Source organism: Notamacropus eugenii, chromosome 2, assembly GCF_028372415.1.
Source record: "Notamacropus eugenii isolate mMacEug1 chromosome 2, mMacEug1.pri_v2, whole genome shotgun sequence".
Taxonomy (NCBI): domain Eukaryota; kingdom Metazoa; phylum Chordata; class Mammalia; order Diprotodontia; family Macropodidae; genus Notamacropus; species Notamacropus eugenii.
This window is the reverse complement of record NC_092873.1, coordinates 397,503,596-397,524,705: the sequence shown is the minus strand read 5'-3', so window position 1 is coordinate 397,524,705 and position 21,110 is coordinate 397,503,596. Positions and strand designations below refer to the sequence as shown.

The following is a 21,110-nucleotide window of genomic DNA, read 5'->3' as shown; positions in this document are numbered from 1 at the left end:
TTGCAAAATGCTATATAACAAGATTCAAATGTACATTGAGCAGGAATTTAAGTAATGAATTCCTTACACATCTTCAAAGGATATTATGAAAATATAACTGATTTTACAATATCTGGAAATAGTAAGGAAAATTTCATTATTATAATCAATATTTTAAAGGATTCTTGTATATATCATCAGCTTCCTTTTTAGTAAGTTTAATTTTTTATAATTAAATGATTAGTATTTAATTTGTTTTATAAATAAAGTTTTACATTTTGGGCTAGATATTAAAATATACTTTTAAAAATTATCTTCAATAATTTCAAGTGTTGGGGAGAAAAAAATGGATCAATTTTTTTAAAAAAATCATTTCCCAATTTTTAGATTTTTTGCAAATTTATATACCAACCTACTACCTAAGAAATAACTTTGTGGAAGTGTCTACTTTTTATTACTTTTTATTATTATCATTTATTATAAATATAAATAATTGCAAATAAATATAATAAATAATATATTATTATATTTATTATTAACTTGCATTTATTACTGCAAATAAGTGGCTATTGTTTCATAGAGAAGAAATCCCCAAAGGATGAGAAAAACCACACATGCTACATTTACTGAAAGAAAGGAAACAAAGAAAAATTGGTCATTACCCATTTATATGTCTGCTTTGTTATCTACATAAAAACCTTAGAAGAATCATCTTGATGAAAACATCAGAAGGAATTAACTGATATTTTGTAGCTAATTTTCTTAAATAGAATCTTTATGTTAACATGTGATCAAAAGATGTATAAAATATATTATTTCAGTTCAGTTCAGTTATTTCAAGAAAGCATTGGATATAACAACATAACTTTCAGCCTTGACGGCTCTTCTGGAACAAAACATTTCTAACATATGGGTCAAAAATACATACAGATTCACAAGAAATGAAACTACAGAGAAATTCATTCAAAATTCACCAAATATTAACTCCAGTCTAGGTGTTAGCAAGGTAATCAAAACAATGTTTTGCCAATGCCATGGAAAATATTCTGGATAAAGTTCAAAAAATGTCATATTGATGACAAAATGTTTCGAATTCTTCTAAAATCATAGTATCACTGATTCAGAACTGCAAAGGACCTTAGGGGCTATTTATTCTGGGGATTCTTAACCTGGGGTCCACAGATCCCCAAGGAGTGTTTGTATATATATTCCAGGGGGTCCTTATCTTGCCCAAGCTGAAAGTGTAGGGACTGCTCATAAACCCAATCCCACTCTGACACAGGAGTTCTGATCTGCTCTGATTCTAAAGTAGGCTGGTTTGTTTCTCCTTAGGTAATCTGGCTCTTCAACCTCCCCCTCTATAAACCTCCCCACCCCCACCACCCTTACCACTTATCATATCAATGCAGAACTTAGTACGGAGAACTGATCAACTTAGTCTATTACAATTCAGAATTTCCAGGCTCAAATGTTTTGCTAGTCTCCCTAATAAAAGGGATTATAGGCAGGTGCTAGAACTACATTTTGGCAGAATGAAATCAGGCTATAGCGCATTTGGGAAACAGTGATTTTTGCTCACTACTAAGAATGTTTGTTTCTTTAAAACCAATAATCAGTCAGTGATATTTTATGATTATGAAAACCATAATATGACAATCTTAGAAGAATTAAAATTACAAATAACTCAAAAGACAATGGAAAGATTTTATCTGGTTGGAGAAGACTGGGGTTTTACTTATAATGACTTTTGTGTAAAAATGCTATAAAGAATATAATTAATGATTTTACAACTAATTTAATCAGACTAATAATATAGCAAGAAATAGGGATAACAGATTTATAACTTAAATGCTATATAATTGCCTTGAGGGAAAAACACTAAAAAATCCTCAAAATCACAACACAAAAAATATACATTTGGCATTTCTTCTATGAAGAATTTATGGGAAAATATGGACATGAACTGCAGGAGAAAAGAAGGCAATGGAGAAATTACAATTTGTGTCAGTGAAAGAAGTACTCGTATTAAGGTTCTTCTGAATCTACAAGGTATAATAATTATAATCTTGACATAATGTATATGAATACTTAGACATTGTATGTGTTCTGCAAACAATCAAAAACATTTTATTCACAGGTGTTCTTTAAATTATGTATATGTAGAGTGGCATCTTAGGTTTCCACTCTGTGATTTATTGAGAACTTACTGAGAACTTATCTGAGAACTTATTGCTCTAGGGTCAAGAGAATCTCTAACCTGTTCAAGGTGAAAAAGCACATTAGCTATGTCCAATACTCTTTCTACTGTCTTCTCAGGGTCTGAGGTTTCTTCAGTTCTGTTTGGTAAGTCTTTGTAAAGTGCCATCTGCCACCTAATAGCTGGATCCTCCAACTACAAAAAGAAGAAAAAAATATGTAGACATAATTACAAATTCATAAACAGAACACTTCCCAGGAGCCATAAAAACTGGTACATTCCTAGGAGGATCTTGCTTAACAATTTAGAATAAAAGAATACATTTTCAGGTACTGATGTTTTCAAGACAGCCATTTTTCATAAATTTGGAGAGGAAAGTACATGTGTTTGTGTGAATAAAGCTTCACTAATGCTGAGAGTGGTGCAGTACTTGGGGCAATGAACCTTCAAGAGACTAAAGATTAGATAGAAAAATGTATCATTAGAATAAGTTACCAAATGGAAATCAGTCATATAGTGGACGAAGACTTGCTTGTTTTAAGCAATCTAAACAAAGTCCATTAGCCAACAACCACCTTGAGATGCTTGCTACATTGCACATTAACCACAATATTATAATAATTCCCTATAGTGATTTGTTTTTAGTAATATTGTTTAAAAAGGCACTGGAAAATTTTCTGCATTGGTACCAAAGAAATTTAAAAAGACCTAGAGGAAAACCAAAGTCACCCAACATGTCTCAGGCAGTTACCTAGAATATATTTATAAATGACTGATATGTTCTGATGTTCATGATAGAAGCTCCTTATGCTGAAAAAATTACAGATGCTTCTTATAATTCTACAATGTATTACCAGATACTAGAGTTTTGCCCATTTTTCTGTTTTTACAAAGAGCATGAACATTAGAACAGAAATGCTACCATTAGTATAGTAATTGGAACGGTTTAATGACTTAATTACCTATTCTAGTTTTCTTGCAATCACACTAGCAAGCCCTATGGAATCAAATTATTTTCTACCTTAAGGAAGTCTTTTTTTTTCCCCTTCCAACTGTCACATAAAGAGGTTGCATATTCTGAATACCTCCTTGCAAAAGTATAATTCCCTAATTAAACTTTTTTAAAAAAATAATTATTTTGTTTTCAGTATTCTACAATCACTTTCATATATCTTTGATTTTTCTCCTCCCCCTCCTTTCCCACTCCCTCCCTGAGACGACTTGCAATCTTATATACATTCCTATTAAACACAATTTTACCATAGTCATGCTGAATAGAAGAATTAAAATGAATGGAAGAAATCATAAAACAAAACAAAGAATAACACAAAAGAAAATGGTCTGCTTCATTCTGCTATCCAATTCCAGTTCTTTCTCTGTATGTGAAAGGCATTTTTCCTCAAAAGTCCATTGGGAATTTTTTAGGTCCTTGTGTTGCAATGAAGTTCTAAGTCTACCAGAAAAAATCCTCATGCACTGTGGTTGTTGCTGTGTACAAAGTTCTCCTGGTTCTGCTCCTTTCACTCGCCATCCATTCATATAAGTCTTTCAGGCCTCTCTGAAGTATTCTTGTTCCATCATTTCTTATAGCAGAATAGTATTTCATGACATTCATATACCACAACTTGTTCAGCCATTCCCCAATTGATGGACATCCCCTTGATTTCCAGTTTTTGGCCACTACAAAGAGAGCGGCTATAAATATTTTTGTATATGTGGGACTCTTTCCCAGTTTTATGATCTCTTTGAGACACAGTCCTAGAAGTGGTATTGCTGGGTCAAAGGGTATGCACATTTTTGTAGCCCTTTGGGCATAGTTCCAAATTGCTCTCCAGAATGATTGGATCAGGTCACAGCTCCACCAACAATGAATGAGTGTTCCAACCCTCCCACATCTTCTCCAACATTTGCCATCTTCCTGTTTTGTCATATAACCCAATCTGATAGGTGTGATGTGGTACCTCGCAGTTATTTTGATTTGCATCTCTCTAATCAATAGGGATTTAGAGCATTTTTTCATATGACTATAGATAAATTTAATTTCTTCCTCTGAAAACTACCTTGGACCATCTATCAACTGGGGAATGACTTGTATTCTTGTACATTTGACTCAGTTCTCTATATATTTTAGAAATTAGGCCTTTATCAAAGAAATTAGTTGCAAAAATGCTTTCCCACCTTTCTGCTTCCCTCCTAATCTTGGCTGCATTGGATTTGTGCAAAAACCTTTCAATTTAATGTAATCAGAATTATCCATTTTGGACTTCATAATGTTTTCTATCTCTTGCTTAGTCAAAAATTTCTCCATTCCTCATAAATTCGACAAACACACTATTCCTTGCTCCCCTGATTTGTTTGTAGTATCAATCTTTATACTAGATTATGTACCCATTTGGACTTTATTCTTGTCGATGGTGTCAGACGTTGATCTATGCCCAGTTTCTGCCACACTGTTATCCAGTTTTCCCAGCAATTTTCATCAAACAGTGAGTTCTTATCCCAGAAGCTAGGGTTCTTGGGTTTATCAAACAGTAGATTGTCATATTCAGTGACTACAGTGTCTTGAGTACCTAACTTATTCCATTGGTCTACCCCTCTGTTTCTTAGCCAGTACCAAGTAGTTTTGATAACTGCTGCTTTATGATACAATTTGAGATCTGGTAGAACTAAGCTACCTTCCCTAGCATTTCTTTTTATCAGTTCCCTTGATATTCTGGACTTTTTGTTCTTCGAGATGAATTTTGATGTTATTTTTTCTAGCTCTAGAAAATAAGTATCTGGTAGTTTGATTGGTATGGCACTGAATAAGTAAATTAATTTAGGTAGAACTGTCATTTTTATTATATTGGCCAAGCCTACCCATGAGTAACCAATGTATTTCCACTTACTTAGATCTGACTTTATTTGTGTGAAAAGTGTTTTGTAACTGTATTCATACAGTGCCTGAGTTTGTTTTGGCAGGTAAGCTCCCAGATATTTTAAAGTGTCTACCATAGATTTAAATGGGATTTCTCTTTCTATCTCTTGCTATTGGGCTTTGTTAGTAATATACAGAAATGCAGATGATTTATGTGGATTTATTTTGTAAGCTGCAATTTTGTCAAAGTTGTGTATTATTTCAAGTAGCTTTTTACTTGATTCTATATCATCATATCATCTGCAAAAAGTGGTAACAGTTTCTTCTTTGGCTATTCTTATTCCTTCAATTCCTTTATCTTCTCTAATTGCTACAGCTAACATTTCTAGTACCATATTGAATAATAGTGGTGATAATGGGCATCCTTGTTTCACCCCTGATCTTACTGGAAATGCATCTAGCTTATCCCTATTGCATATAATGCTTGCTGATGGTTTTAGGTAAATACTGCTTATTATTTTATGGAAAGTTCCATTTATTCCTATGCTCTCCAGTATTTTCAATAGGAATGGGTGTTGTATTTTGTCAAAAGCTTTTTCTGCATCTATTGAGATAATTATGTAGTTACTGTTAGTTTTGTTGTTGATGTGATCGATAATGCTAAAGTTTTCCTAATATTGAACCAGCCCTGCATTCCTGGTATAAATCCTACCTGATCATAATGTATTATTCTCAAGATAAGTTGCTGTATTCTTTTTGCTAAAATCTTATTTAAAATTTTTGCATCTATATTCATTAGACAAATTGATCTATATTTTCTTTCTCCGTTGAATCTTCCTGGTTTAGGTATCAGAACCACATTTGTATCATAAAAAGAATTTAGTAGGACTCCTTCTTCCCCAATTTTCCCAAATAGTCTATATAGTATTGGAATTAACTGTTCTTTAAAAGTTTGATAGAATTCATTTGTAAATCCATCTGGTCCTGGAGATTTTTTCCTAGGGAGTTCACTGATGACTTGTTCAATTTCTTTTGCTGAGATGGGGTTATTTAAGTATTCAACTTCCTCTTCTGTTAATCTTGAGTAATTTACATTTTTTTAAAATGATCATCTCATTTAGATTGTAGAATGTATGCGTATACAATTGGGCAAAGTAATTTCTAATTATTGTTTTAATTTCCTCCTCATTTGAGGTGAGTTCACCCATTTCATTTTTGATACTGGTAATTTGGTTTTCTTCTGTCTTTTTTGCCAGGCCTAGAGGCCTGAGGGCTACCCAAGTCTTACCTTACCTCGCAGGTCTTCGGCTGGCCAAACCGGATAAACGTATGAGAGAAGAGACTTTCTGGAGTCGAACAAGGGTTAGGCTTTATTCAGGGTCTCGGTTACATGTGCAGGGGGAACTCTTCCTTAGGAGGGAGAGAGAAATCTCCCAAGGAGGCAAAGATCTTACAGTGAGGGAATGAAAGCAGAAGTGGAAGTGGGGAGAGAGGGGGGAGGGAAGAGCGAAGAGAGGAAAAGGGAAGAGGCGCCTTCTGTCCTGTAAGGGCCCCTCCCTCGCAAAGAGCCCTTCAGGCTTTCCTGACCCTAATTAAGCTCTCCTGCCGCGTAGTTTGCACCTGAATACCGTGCCTGTTAGATAACAATAGGTGTGCCCAGATCGGGGCCAGTCTTGAGGGCGGGGATGCCTCTCCCATCACGTTCTCATGGGAAGAGGCGGAAATACACGAGATAGCTCGGTCTCACTCCTCGATTCCCTGCTGTTTCCTGGGGGGCCTCATGAGAATTCTAAGATTTAGAAGTTCCCACCTTTACCCGCCCGAGACTGTCCACATGGAATTGAGCTTCCACCCCCAACACTTTTTTAATCCAATTGTCCAAAAGTTTATCAATTTTATTGTTTTTATCAAAAAATCAACTCTTAGTTTTATTTATTAGTCCAATAGTTTTCTTACTTTCAATTTTATCAATCTCTCCTTTGGTTTTCAGTATTTCTAATTTGGTATTTACTTGAGAATTTTCAATTTGTTCTTTTTCTAGCTTTTTCAGCTGCTTGCCCAATTCATTGATCTCCTCTTTCTCTACTTTATTCACGTAGGCATTCAAAGATATAAAACTTCCCCTAAGAAGATTTGCTAGGTTGTCTCATTACTGTCATTCTCTTGAATGAAGTTGTTGATTGTTCCTACGGTTTGCTGTTTAACCCACTCATTCTTTAGGATTAGATTATTTAGTTTCCAAGTAATTTTTGTTCTATCTTTCCATGGCCTTTTATTACATACAACTTTAATTGCATTTTGATCTGAGAAGGATGCAGTGACTATCTCTGCCTTTCTGCACTGGATTGTGAGGTTTGCATGCCCTATTACATAGTCAAATTTTTGTATATGTGCCATGTACCACTGAGAAAAAGATATATTCCTTTCTATTCCCATTAAATTTTCTCCAGAGATCTAGCATATCTACCTTATCCAGAGTTTTATTCATCTCCTTAATTACTTTATTGTTTATTTTGTGGTTAATTTTATCAGAAAGGGGAGTTGAGGTCCCCCATGAATACAGTTTAGCTGTCTATTTCTTCCTGTAACTCCTTTAACTTCTCCTCTAAGAATTTGGATGCTATACGTCTTGGAGCATGTATGTTTAGTAATGATATTACTTCATGGCCTATAGTGCCATATATGAAGGATATAGTTTCCTTCCTTATTTCATCTGATCAGATCTATTTTTGCTTTTGCTTTGTCTGAGATTAGGACTGATACTCTGCTTTTTTTATATCAGGTGAAGCAGAATATATTCTGCTCTAATTTTTTACTTTAACCCTGTGTTTATCCCCCCATTTCAACTGTGTTTCTTGTAAATAACATATTGTTGGATTTTCGTTTTTAATCCATTCTGCTATTCATCTCCATTTTATGGGAGAGTTCATTCCATTCACATTCACAGTTATGATTACTATCTGTGTCTTTCCCTTCATCCTCTTTCCCCCGTTTGCTCTTTTAATTCTCCCTTCTCCTCCACAATAGAGTTTTAATTTTTGACCACCGCCTTGCTCAGTCTTCCCTTCCTTCTTTCAATACCCCTCCCTTTTACTCCCCTTTTCCCTTACTACTTCTTCCCTTCGTTTTAGCCTCCTCTCCCTTTTATTTACCCCTTCCCAGTCTATTGTCTATAGAGCCAGTTAGATTTCTATACTTAATTGAGTTTGTTGTTCCCTCCTTGAACTAAATCAGATTACAATAAATCTCAAACAATGCTCATCTTCCTCCCCTCCAATGTAACATATTCTTCTGCCTCTTCCTGTGATGTAATTTACCATTTTCTGCCTCCTCTTTTTCACATCTCTTGTTACAATCCCTTTGTACCCTTAAAACACATTTTTATCATCCCATCATCTACTTTATACTTGCTCCCTCTATCTATGTATACCCCTTTTATATATCATGGTAAATATAAAATTCTCAAGATTAGTAAGTATCATCTTCCCTTATAGGGATGCAAATAGTTTGCCCATATTGAATAAAAGTTTTTTCCCCCGGTTTACTTTTTTATGCCTCTCTTGAGACTTTTGTTTCCAGACTGAGTTTTCTATTGAGCTCTGGCATTTTCATCAGGAAGGTCTGGACATCCCTTATTTCACTGAATATCCATCTCCTTGCCTGAAATATTATGCTCAGCTTTGCTGGGAAATTGATCTTTGGCTGTAGTCCCAGCTCCTTTGCCTTTCAGAATATCATATTCCAATTCCTTCAATTTTTTAATGTAGAAGTTGCAAGGTCCTGTTTGATCCTGACTGTAGCTCCTCAATATTTGAAGGGTTTCTTTCTGGCTGCCTACAGTATTTTCTCCTTCACTTGACAGTTCTGGAATTTGGCAACTATATTCCCTGGTGTTTTTAGTTTGGGATCCTTTCAGGAGGTGAATGGTGGATTCTTTCGATGACTATTTTGCTCTTTGGATCTAGGCCTTCTGGGCCATTTTCCTTGATGACTTCTTGGAAGATATTGTCCACAGTCTTTTTTTCATCATCTACTTTCTGGTACACCAATAATTCTTAGATTTATTTCTATTGGATCTATTTTCCAGGTCAGATTTTCTCCTATCTTTTCATTCTTTAGATTCTATTTGACTGATTCTTGATGTCTCATAGAGTCATTAGGTTTTACTTGCCTGATTCTAATTTTTATCAAATTGTTCTCTTCAGTTAGTTTTTACATCTCCTTTTCTATCTGCCCAATTGTTCCTTTTAAAGAGTTATTTTCTCCTGTTAGGTTTTGTACTTACTTTTCCATTTGTCTAACTGTCCTTTTAAATTCTTCTGGGATTTCTTTTTTGGCCAGTTTTTCTTCAATTTCTCTAATTTGGCTTTTAAAATTCTTCATGAGTTCTTCCAAGAATGCTCTTTAGGCTTGAGACAATTTCATATTCCCTTCTGAACTTTCAGACTGGAGTACAGTCTCAATGCTGACCTCTTTGGTATTCATGTTTTGGTCCTTGCCCCCATAGAAAGATTTTATGGTCTTTTCTGCTTTGCTTCTTACTCATGATGATTACCCTTTCTCTGGCTTTTACAGTAGATCTCTGCATCTGGGGGCAGGGGACTCTGTCTCACAGTTTTTGTGCCTTGAACTTGAGGCTTTGTGTGTTGTGGCCTCTTGTTCTTTCAGCTAGAAGCTAAAATGCTGTAGCTTACTTGGTGCTGAGTTGGGTGGTGTGAGAAAGCAGAGGCCAGGTGAAGTCTTTCTGGGTTTTTCAGGAATTACCCTGGAGCTAACTGCATTAAGTTGCAGGAAGGGGTGGTCTAGCCACAGGAGGTCTCCTCTGATGAGCTAGAACATAGGCAAGTTCAGTGGTTGGTGAACCCATCTGTGCTAGGGTCTTCCCAATTCCCCTGCAGTGATGAGGCACACCTGGGGTCTTGGTGTTGGCAGTTGCAGGCTCCACCCCCCTGGGGCTCAGGATGTCCTCCTGGTTTGCTGGGGTAGGGCTGTCTGTGTCAGCTCTAGTCTTGCACTGGTCCCTTTCAGCCACAGCAAGTGGGACCCCCCCTTTGAGATTTTCCTAGCCTCACAGGCTAAGAGACTGCTTGCCCCTTCAGCTGATCCCACTGTTCCAGGATTTTTCCTGGGGAAATATTTTATGGGTCTTTCATGGTCAACAAGGGGAAGGGTAGAGCAGTTACCATTCACTCCACCATCTTGGCTCCCAGAAGTTCAAGTAGGTGATTTACAGACAATCTGCAGGCTGACAGTCTCAGGAACAGCTGCTGCAGTTACCTAGGGCTCTGGGTTCTCACTTGCTTGGTTCTATTGGACTCCTGTCCTGGGCTGATATGCCAAGATTCCGTAGTGCTGAAGCTGTCAGACCTCCCAGGGCTTCCTGGTGGGCCCTGCCATGGAGGGGACCACACTGGTACAGCCCCCATGTGCTGTGTGCTCCTCCACCTGGTGCAACAGATCCTTCCTGTCAACCTTCCAGTCTGTCCTGGGCTGTGAATCTGTCACAGTCTGTCCCCTATTAGATTCTGCCACTCCAAAATCCATTTAGATTCTCTATTTAGAGGTATCTGAAGGAATTTGTCTTAGAGCTTAGGTGAGTAGTTGCTTTCACTCCACCATCTTGGCTTCGCCCCCTAATGAAACTTTTTTTTTAAATTAGAACCTTGCGGTTTAGAATAGAAGAGACAACAATGTCCATAGCAGAACAGTTAAAAAAAAATATTAATGAATGCTTGATATTTGAGTGCTTTGATTTTCTACAGTAGACATTGGTGCCCAGATCCTCATCTATTTCAAATGAAAGGTAGTCTTTTCACTAGTTTCTAAAGTGAAAATGCCTGTTATCATAAGATAATAATATATGCACATGTCAAGTTAAAGAGGAATGAATGAAAGATATATGGAGTAAGAAAGCAACTAAAATACATATGAAAAAATTCATGATTAAACTTAAGAATTCATGGGTTTTCTGTGAATTGCTGAGGTTTTCATTTTTTATTTTGGTAATAAAATGATAGGAAGCTTCTAAAAGTCTTTCCCACATTACTACACATCAGAGAATTACAGATTAGGAAAGGATGCCAGAAGTCACCAAATTCAACTAATAACTGAATGAAAATTGTGTCTAAAACATATATATTGAGTATGTTGTTATCAAGCCATTGCCTGAAGACTTCCAGTCAGGGTAACCTAGTATCTCTTGGATTTCCCATTCTACTTTGGGATGGCTCTAATTGTTAGGAATCATTTTTCTTATAATAGTCCTAAATTTCATTCTTTGTAACAAAAATTCATTGCTCTTGCCTCTAGAAACAAGCAGAACAAGTTTAATTACTTTTCTATACAGCAAAGATTCTTGGTCCCATACTCACAAAGACTTTTCTTTTCCTATTCCTTCAAACAATCCTCACATGGTATGATCTTGAGGCCCTTTCTGGTTGTCCTTATTTACGTTTATAGAAGTGAACACAATATTCCACATGTGGACTGACAAGGTAAAACACCCCTTAATACTGGATGCTACAGCTCTTGTAATAAAGTCTAAGACTGAATAACATATAACATGATTGACTCATACTGAAGTTCACTAAACCAACAAAATCTTATTCAAACAAACTGTTACCTAGCCATACACTCTCTTACTTGTACCTGTGAAGTTTGTTTTTTGAATCCAAGTGAAAAACTTTGCATTATTTCTATTACATGTCACTTCTCATTAAATTTGGTCCAACATTTGTAGCCTCACAAAATCTCTTTGAATTACAGTTCTGCTATCTGCAGTCACTATCTATATCCTCCCTAAATTTTATAAGCACAGTATTTATGCTTTTATCCAAGTCAATTATAAACTGCTAAATGGCATAGAGCCAAACACAAATTCCTGGGGCCCTTTGATATCAAGTCATTAAAGACTAGCCTTTTGATCTGGCTACTTGACTAGTTCCAATTTATCATCTTAGTTCACACCTCTCCATTTTACATATAATGGAAATAAAAAGGAAAAAAAATAATATACATATATATGTACATATACATGGAGAGTTTTTTAGGAATGCATTTATTCTGTATTTTGACAGTAACTATGAGGAATTCCTTCTCCCTATGGAAATGGTAAGCATGCTTTGGTTTAAAAACAGGTAGTAAAAATATATATTATTTTTCTGAAGAGCAGAACGTTAGTAATAGGTCTCTATACAAATAATCCATACTTAATGTTACAGAAACACAGTATTTGAGTTGGAAGGGGTTGGACTAGAACATTATTGGCCACTTGTAAATTATTATACAAATGAAGAAATAGAGGCCTAGAGAGTCCAGAAAAATCACACAAGTAGTAAGCCACACAATTAGTTCTTAAACTCAAATCTTTTCACTCCAAGTCTGGTACATTTTTTACTTCATCACACTTTTATTAACTGGTTCCACAAAGAACTTGACTTTTGGTAAAAACATGTTGCAATAAGAAATTTATTTCACAGTAAAAAATAGGGAAATACGTCTGTGAATAATAAAATTGAGACTATAAAAGCAAAATTAGGACAACCAATGATATAGTGATTTTAAATTTTCAGAAGCTGGATTAAACACAGATAATATGGAGCTAAAAACTTTGAATTCCAAATGTAAAAAATTCTTTCTAATTTTTCAGCAATAAAAAGAAAAGCATTAACTTATTACCTCTATTGTGGGCAAAGTTTCTAAAGAAAAAACTAATAGCTACAAGTACCATGGAGTTTTATGGTTTATAAAGTACTATTAGCTTTTGAACCTCACAAAAAACTTGTGAAATTGATTTCACAGGTATTCTTATCATCCTTTACAGAAAGGGTACTGTAGACTGAGACAGGTTCAGTAATTTGTGCATGATCACAGAGTAAGGTAGTAAATTTAAGAAGAAGGATTTTAAAGTCAAGTCTTCCTGATTGAATATCTAGTGCTCTGTTGACTCTCTCACACTGCATCATTTGTTGAAGGTACTATCCTGACAAGAGTTAAGTGTTTAATATATCAGTGATTTTATAATCACCCTATTGTAGCACATTCTTAAGTTATCCTGAAAAGATCAAAAAGTCTTGCTCTGGCAGATGTGTGAATGTTATTACTAGAGTCAGGAAACCTGGGCTCACATTTCAGTTCAAACAAAACTAGCTCTGACTATGGGCAAGTCAGTTACCTCTCTGAGTCTCAGTTTTCTCATTTATAAAATGGGTATAATAACATATGGGATACTTCGCCAAATTATTGTTTAGAAAGGGTTTTGTAAGGCTGTTGTATACAAGGAGGAGCAACAACTGATGATTACTTGTAAACTTGTCCAAAGTTGTACATCTATCTACAGGTTTTGATGGTGAGGTTAGAACCTAGCCTAAAAAAGGGGCAACCTATTCCTAAACATGTTCATAGCATTCTCTTACCTGGTGGTCTTGTTAAAAATGTTTCCCGTACTCTTTTTTCCAGCTGTCAATTACTAGTTTTGTAAAAATTCAATTATAAAATGCATATCTTTGAAATTAGTTCATTTTAATGTGTTAACAAGTATGGAGTAATTAACCAACCCTTAAAACAATATTTTTTTTTCATTTTCTTTGGCTAACTTAAAAATAGACTCTTTCAAAATTGTCAAAACTTCCCATTTTTTTCTTTTAAGAATTGTAAATAGTTTGATCTAAACTATGCTATAAACAGGGTTTCTCACCTTAAAGTAGAACTTGCTCATAACATATTAAATATATTATTACAAAATGATGCTAGTCATAGCTAAATCACACCAAAAATAAGATTTTTCTTGTGAAGTGAAGCACATTAAGCATTTTTATATTATCAGATTTATTTAGTCCTTAAGAACTTTAAATGGAAGATATAGCAGCCCAAATGGCAGATATATTCAATGTTAGCAGTTTCCTTAATAAGAGACAAAGTTAAACTAAAAGCATTTTCAGAGAATCATTATTCTAAGTCAATGAACCAGTGATCCATTTAAGTCTCTTAATAAGTGAAGAGATAACACAACTCAAAGTAGTAAAGTGAAAATTTAATAAACATATATCATTTAAAATAGGAGTTGAGTGAATGGATAAGACTTTAAACTTCAAAACTAATTTCATGACAAAGAATAAACTGAAATGTCAAAAAGAATTTCATCTTGAGAAAAATACTTTATGCATAGAAGGATATGTAAAAACTAAATTAAAAGTCCCAAGCAAGCATTTTAAAATGCAATTGTCATTTGCTGAAAACTTACATAATTACTTCCCTCATTAGTTAATGCTTCCCTCCAAACAGAGCAGAGAATAAGGTATGTGCTACTTACATTCTCAGTCTCAAGATACTTAGGGATTTCAAGCTGCTATTACCCCTAATAAAGTACAATATTAAATGTCATATCTAAATCATAATTAAGAAGCATGTAAAGCAGAACAAATCACCTCTCAAACCCATTCTTAGCTAAGACTGAACAAGAAAAGGCAGCTAGGTGGCACAGAAGACAGAGAGCAGCGCTCAGAGTCAGAAAAACTGCTTTCTTATCCAGCCTCAGACACCTCCTAGCTGTGCTACCAGGGGCAAATCACTTAAACTCTGTCTCAGTTTTCTAATCTCTAAAATAAGGTTAATGATGGTATCTATCTCTCAGGGCTGTTGTGAGCATCAAATGAGATAATAATTGTAAACCTCTCAGCACCATGCCTGACACATAGCAAGTACTATATTAATGTTATCTATAAATGTAATAATAATTTTCTATGATGTGGATAAATATTTACTGAAACATCTGTTTCATTTCATTCCCTACGCTTAAGGTATGGCTAATGAATCATCCTTACTGTTCTTCCTTATCTTCCCTTAGTTACAGAGTATTATCCTTATGTAATACTTGGCACAACTGATAACACTTGGAGCTAAAATGGTGACTGATTTCCAAAATGTACCTATATTCAAAGAAACAAAAATATAGATAATTATTTTCAGATTTTATATAGGATTTCTTATATCTGACCCACTTCTACTAAAAGAGCAAAAAGAATTAACTACATTCACTTACTTAAACTAGACATAATCATTACAAAATTCTGGAGAAAAGTCAGATCACAAAACTAGTTTATTTGTGGGTGATGGGTATAAGAACTTCCACAAAAATAGATTTTTTGGGGGTGTTCTTAAAACAAAGCGTTTTTTTTTAAAGTAGAAAAAAATGACTGGCCAAAATATTTTGCTATCCTGACCTACTTAGCTAACATCATTTGTGATGTGATCCTTTTGTAAAAAGAAATGTTTGAAATAAACTGAATGTGCTTTGGAAAATGTTCTGGTTTACCTTGCCCTGTAGATGAAGATTACTGCGGATAATATCACGTACTTCATCTTCTGTGTCTTTCTGTCAAGAGATAAACATCAGAAGGAAAACTTAAAATGGGTCAGGGACCACTCATTTGTGGACAAACTACAAGGTTCTTTTAAATAAGCATAATACATGAATATTCATCCTGTTCATAGGATCAAAAAATCCCACAAAAAACCCTAATACTTGCATATTCTTTTAAAAATTATTCTATACAGTTTAGCAATTTCAAACAAAACAACCTATTTTGTTGTTAGATTAAATGTTCTGATATCTAAAATGATTGATTTTTTCATTTATATCAAGAAAGGTGCCAACAAGATGCTTTCTTGTTTGTTTCCCCTACCAACTGACTGAAAAAGCTGGTTTTATACTGAATTATGCTTTTGATGATTTTCTCTTAGTTGCAGAATAGAACAGTAGCTATATATACCCTTATTGTAGCTACAGCAAAAAAAACTTCTCAGGTTTACGGAGACTTTGGAAACATAACCCAGATAACTTCACAGTGCTGCCCTTCAACTCCATGCCTATTATGAGCTATACCACTTTTCAGTGCCATGTCAAATTTATACAGGAATGTTAAATAAACATATTGTACTCCTGTGTGAGAATGGAAGTTGGAGTCAGGGTTGTTGAAATATTCTCTTCAATCCCAATGTATACTTATTGAAAGGCAGCAAAATATAGTAGAAGGAACATGAGATGGGAAATTATAAGACCTAGGTTTTAGTCCTAGTTTTGCCAGCTGCTAGCTATATGATCACAGACAAGTTTCTTAACTTAGGTGACATGTAGTTTCCTTACCTGTAAAATAAGGATAAGAATATTCAAACTATCTAGCCCTAGGGCTATTGTGAGGAAAATGCCTTGTAATCCTTAAAATATTATATGAAGAATTTTTATTATTATCATTGCCTGCATATTTGTAAGAGCTTTTTTCCTCATCTTTATCATCACCAGGAAGAGGAGAAAATAAGAATAAAAGGAAGTCAGAACTGGTTCCCTATTGCTGCAAATACCTTAAAACTTGAAAATTAGCTATTACATGATTTCAGTACTTTATTTTTCATAAAAGGAATTACTCTCCATAAATCTGTATCAATAATGAATCTTTATCATATGATCTTATATGGTAAATTATTTTGGATTCTTAACACTACTGTAAACTGAATTTGAGTGAGCAGGAAGCATCTGGTACAGTGAAAGACCACTGAATTTGGCATGAGAGGAATAGCATTTGAATTGCAGCTCTGACATTTACTCATGTGTAACTTTAGGAAAGTCCCCTAACCTCTTTGGACTTTTCTTTTCCTTTGTAAAATGAGGTATTAGAATAGATGACGTCTGACATACCTTCTAGCTCGCAATCTATTGGCTTGATCCTAAAAAATTGCAGTGATGTAGTATTTATGACTTAAGTACTTGAGCACAAAAAGTATAGTTTTAAATGGACACCAAATTACACAAAAGAAATTATCATTAAGAAAAAAAAAACTTTTTAGTCGAGCATATATTTCTCTATTATACATAAAGTAAATGCTTAATAAACATTCAATATTAGTGAAACAAAAATAAAAAGAACTGACAAAAAGAAAGGTAAATAAATAGTCTGCAGTTTTACTTGGCTAACGTGCTAAAACTAGAAAAAACACAAGCCCTTACCATACTAAACCGGTTTTTAGCTAGGGCAATTAGTTCTTGGTCTCCAGGTGCACAAATATTCAATCCAATAGGTAGTAATCTCTTCAGGGCTGCTACAATAAGAGAGGTCTGCATAGAATATCTGTCTCCTTTACGTTTCATTTTCTTTCTTTCCTGATCTGTGACTGCTGCCTGTAGGACAAACATGGAAGATACAGTCAGCATTAGTTTTACTTCCACCCAATAGCTCCTTAGTCTTCAGATCTTTATGAAAATTGGTATTGGGATTATTTTTTTCCTTCCGTATTTGCCCTTAATTACAGAGTAGGCAACACTTTTGAGGAACCACTATTTTTTTGGAGTTATTCTTACCTATTTTTCCTTAGTTTCTGAAAATTTCATTGTCTTTCCCTCAGAATTTGTCAATCCAGAATTTTAGTTTTTATTTTTAGAATTTAATTTTAATCAAGTCCATTATATAGGTTTTTTTTTCTATTAAGGAAAAAGGATGATATTTTTCCAAATAAAATGTTATTCACACACTCATAAATTTCACCCCTCTTACTTTCATCTCATCCTTTTGCAATCTGCCTCTCACGATTATTATTAAATTGAAACTACTATTTCCAAGAGATATTGAATATCTCTTAATTGCTAAATGTAATGGTCTCTTCTCAGTCCTTACCCTTCCAGACCTCTTTGCAGCATTCAACACTTCAGACCTCTCTTCAGACCAGAAACTTCCTTCTCTCTTAATTTTTGTGACATTACCATCTTCAGATTCTGTGACTGCTCTTTTACTAGATCTCTTTTACTAGATCCTCATTCCTATCATGGGCAGTTAGGTGGTGCAATGAATAGAACACTAGGCTTAGATCTGAAAGGCTCATCTTCACACGTTCAAATCCTGTCTCAGACACTTACTAGTTGTGTGACCCTATCTGCCTCAGTTCCTTTTCTGTAAAATGGACTGGAGAAGGAAATGGTAAACCACTTCAGTAAGCATGCCAAGAAAATCCCAAAAGGCATCATGGACAATACTAAAATGACTCAGCAACATTACCTGTGGGTGTCCCTCAAGACTGTCCTGGGCGCTCTTCTCTTGTTTATAAACTTTCACAGGGTGAGTTCAATAGCTCCAATGGGTCTAATTACCATTTCTATTCACATGATTCATAGGTTGATAAAAATGCTAAATCTCTATTGAGTTTCAATCTTGTATCACTGGCTGCTTAGTGGACATTTCAAATTGTATATGCTGAAGGCATCTCATACTCAACTTATACAAAATAGAACTTAATTATCTTCCTCTCCCCGACACAGACAAACTTTCTGTACTCAACATTTTTCAACTCAAACACTTTTCTACTCAACATTTTTCTATTCAAAGAATAGAAATCTTGTCAACTCCTTACTTTCACTAATATATCCAATCAATTTGCAAATCTTGTCATTTATACTTCCACAACATTGTCTATTAAAAAACCACTGCTTTAGTTAAGATTCTCATCACTTCATCACAATCACTGTGTAATGTTTGCCCAATAATAGGGAATTACATAATACACCATTCTAAGTTATATCATATAACTAATATTTTGGAGTAAGAAGTATTTCAACCTTTTGAGGCAAATCATTAGCAGTACACAGTATTAGAGAAAACTTAAACTGCCATGAAAACTCCTATAGATGTGGTCATTAAGTAGTTAACATTTAAAACTAATCTTAATTATGGAAAGATTTTTCTTAATTAACCTGCAAAAGAATATACAATGAAATATCTCTTAGAATTATGAAATAGATTAGAGTACCTTTGACATCTTTGACTTGGCATCAGTAATAAGAAAGGACATGTTGTTGATTTCATTCTGAACAACAAAGTTCTGCTCTTCTCGTTTGAAATTCTGGAAAGTTGCACAAAAAAATTTAAGTTGAAAATCACTGATGGGAGAAGCTAAGATAGAACTGAACAGAAATGACAGAGGCACAGTGCAGTGTGGCTTTCCATCCTAAGTGTCAAATCCTTTTCTGCTTTTATTTACTCTTAAAATAGCACAAATTACTGATAGGGTTGGCAGAGAACAGCATTTTTTAAAAAACTGCAATGAGCACAGAATCAGATTTTTAGAAGTATTTTAGAAATTAAATGGCTAATTCCTTTTAAAAATATCAGATTACATGAATTCATAAAATGTACCAGAATATTAATTAAGCATACATAAATAAGACAAAATCCTAAGGAAATTTTGTTAGTTATAATAGTGAATATTTTAGCATACAAATATCTAACAGTTGTGGATAGAAAAAGATTCTAGAGATCAATACCCTCATTTCACAGATGACTAAACATATATTAATACAGCAATTATGAATTTTATTTTGAAAAATCAGTCAACTCAATTTTATCTTTAAACATGGAAAAAATATGACACAAAATAATTATCAATTTGTACCTCTAAGACATAGTTTTTTTTTAAAAAAATGCCTAAAAGACATGGATGACATTGAAACCCATTTCTTCAAATAGCAAACACCAGCAGATGTTAATTTTATTAACAAGTTAATGATATGTGTTCTGCATGTTTTTGTAAGATCTTTTCAATTCAACTTCTGACAAACTAATGCCTACCATGTGCATGGTACTATGCTGTTGTTATCGGAGGTTAAAGTGACTTATGTGTTGGAAAACTCCCATGGTTATCTTCAAACATTTTATGATTCCTAGTTTTATTTTGGACATTCTATACTTCTTTTTTCTATACTTCACATCAGTGAAAAATGAAAGGAACTACAATTCAAATCCACCGGTTTTCTTCTTTGGTAGCTTTACTAAGTTTTGGTAGAGGTAGAAGATTTATCAATTGGCTAAAAACAAATTTGACTTTTCTTTGCATATCACTACTTAAAAACATTTCTATTTCTCCATTTTCTGTGAAGATACTATGAAATAATTTAAGAGGTGTTTAAAGCAAAATTATGTCTTAATTTAACACCATTATACACCAAAATAAGCTCTCTTAACAAGCAATAGGAACACAAAAGATAAAATGACAATTTTGATTATATAAAATTTTAAAAGTTTTTACACAAACAAATATAGTACAGTATATACTAGAAAGGAAACAGGTACCTGGGGAAAATTTTTAAGTCTAAATTAAGAAAAAGAAAATTACTCTAAGTTAGCAAATTGGGAAATATCAGAGAAACCATGAGATCCTTGTATCACTTCTTCTGATCACCTGCCTTGTATGAGCTCTCTGTAAAAGTCTTAGGCAAATGAATGTTTGGAACTATGTGACTAGCCCATTAGAATTATACTCTGATGCAATGGTACTGAATCCTATAGTTTTAGCATGGCCCCACTTTGGACTACATTATATTCTCCTACTTGTCTTACCTCTTAAGTAACAATATTCCTTGGGAAAGTCTTTTAGTTTTTCTATATGTAATCCCCCCTATATGGAAAATGTAAATAACTCCTCACATGAAATATTCTTATATGATTTTTAAAAATTTTAGTAGTTTATTATTTTTCAACTTAAATGATTTATTTTTCAGTTGAAGTTATTTTATCTCTCCCAATAGTTCCCATCTCCATTGCGAAAAATTAGGAAGGAAAGAAAGAAGGAAGGAAGGGGGGAAGGAAGGCAGACAGGTTGGAAGAAAAAAAGAGAGAGAGAAGGAGGGGAAGAAGGAGAAAGGAAGGAAAAAAGAGAAAAACAAAGCCCTCAAGTAGTTAGCTACACAGTCCAGCAATATGACAACATTAGCAATATACAAAAATGTCAGTTTCTTTCTGCATCTTAAATTCATCATCTTTCTGTCAGAAAAAACTGAGTAGGCAACAGTTAGGCTGAATCATATTTAGAAAGGCATTCAATGACCCCAAACTTGTTTGTGACTGCCAAAGTTTTTCTCTTTAACATGAGCATTCTATTGGTCACACACTCTGTGGTTGTGAATCATGAAGCTCCATGTATTCAGAAGAATCAGAAGTATAAGTATTCAGATAGAGCAACATAAAGATGTAAGGAAAGCTGCAGCTAATTGGTCCTATTTTGTACACTGATTCTTGCATTCCTTGGGAGATGGGGGAA

At 34.3% G+C, this 21,110-nt stretch overlaps 1 protein-coding gene across 11 annotated transcripts in view; it reads right to left on the bottom strand.

Annotated features, from left to right (window-relative positions):
- Positions 1–21,110, bottom strand: part of RYR2 (ryanodine receptor 2) — an 826,096-nt gene that overhangs the window by 145,958 nt on the left and 659,028 nt on the right. For all 11 annotated transcript variants that reach the window (XM_072637850.1, XM_072637853.1, XM_072637851.1 and 8 more), the window contains 4 exons: positions 18,825–18,917; positions 17,035–17,205; positions 15,346–15,405; positions 2,237–2,371 (listed from right to left, as the gene is read on the bottom strand). In XM_072637850.1, the coding sequence (XP_072493951.1) occupies positions 2,237–2,371; positions 15,346–15,405; positions 17,035–17,205; positions 18,825–18,917 (459 nt within the window). The remainder of the gene's footprint in view (positions 1–2,236; positions 2,372–15,345; positions 15,406–17,034; positions 17,206–18,824; positions 18,918–21,110) is intronic.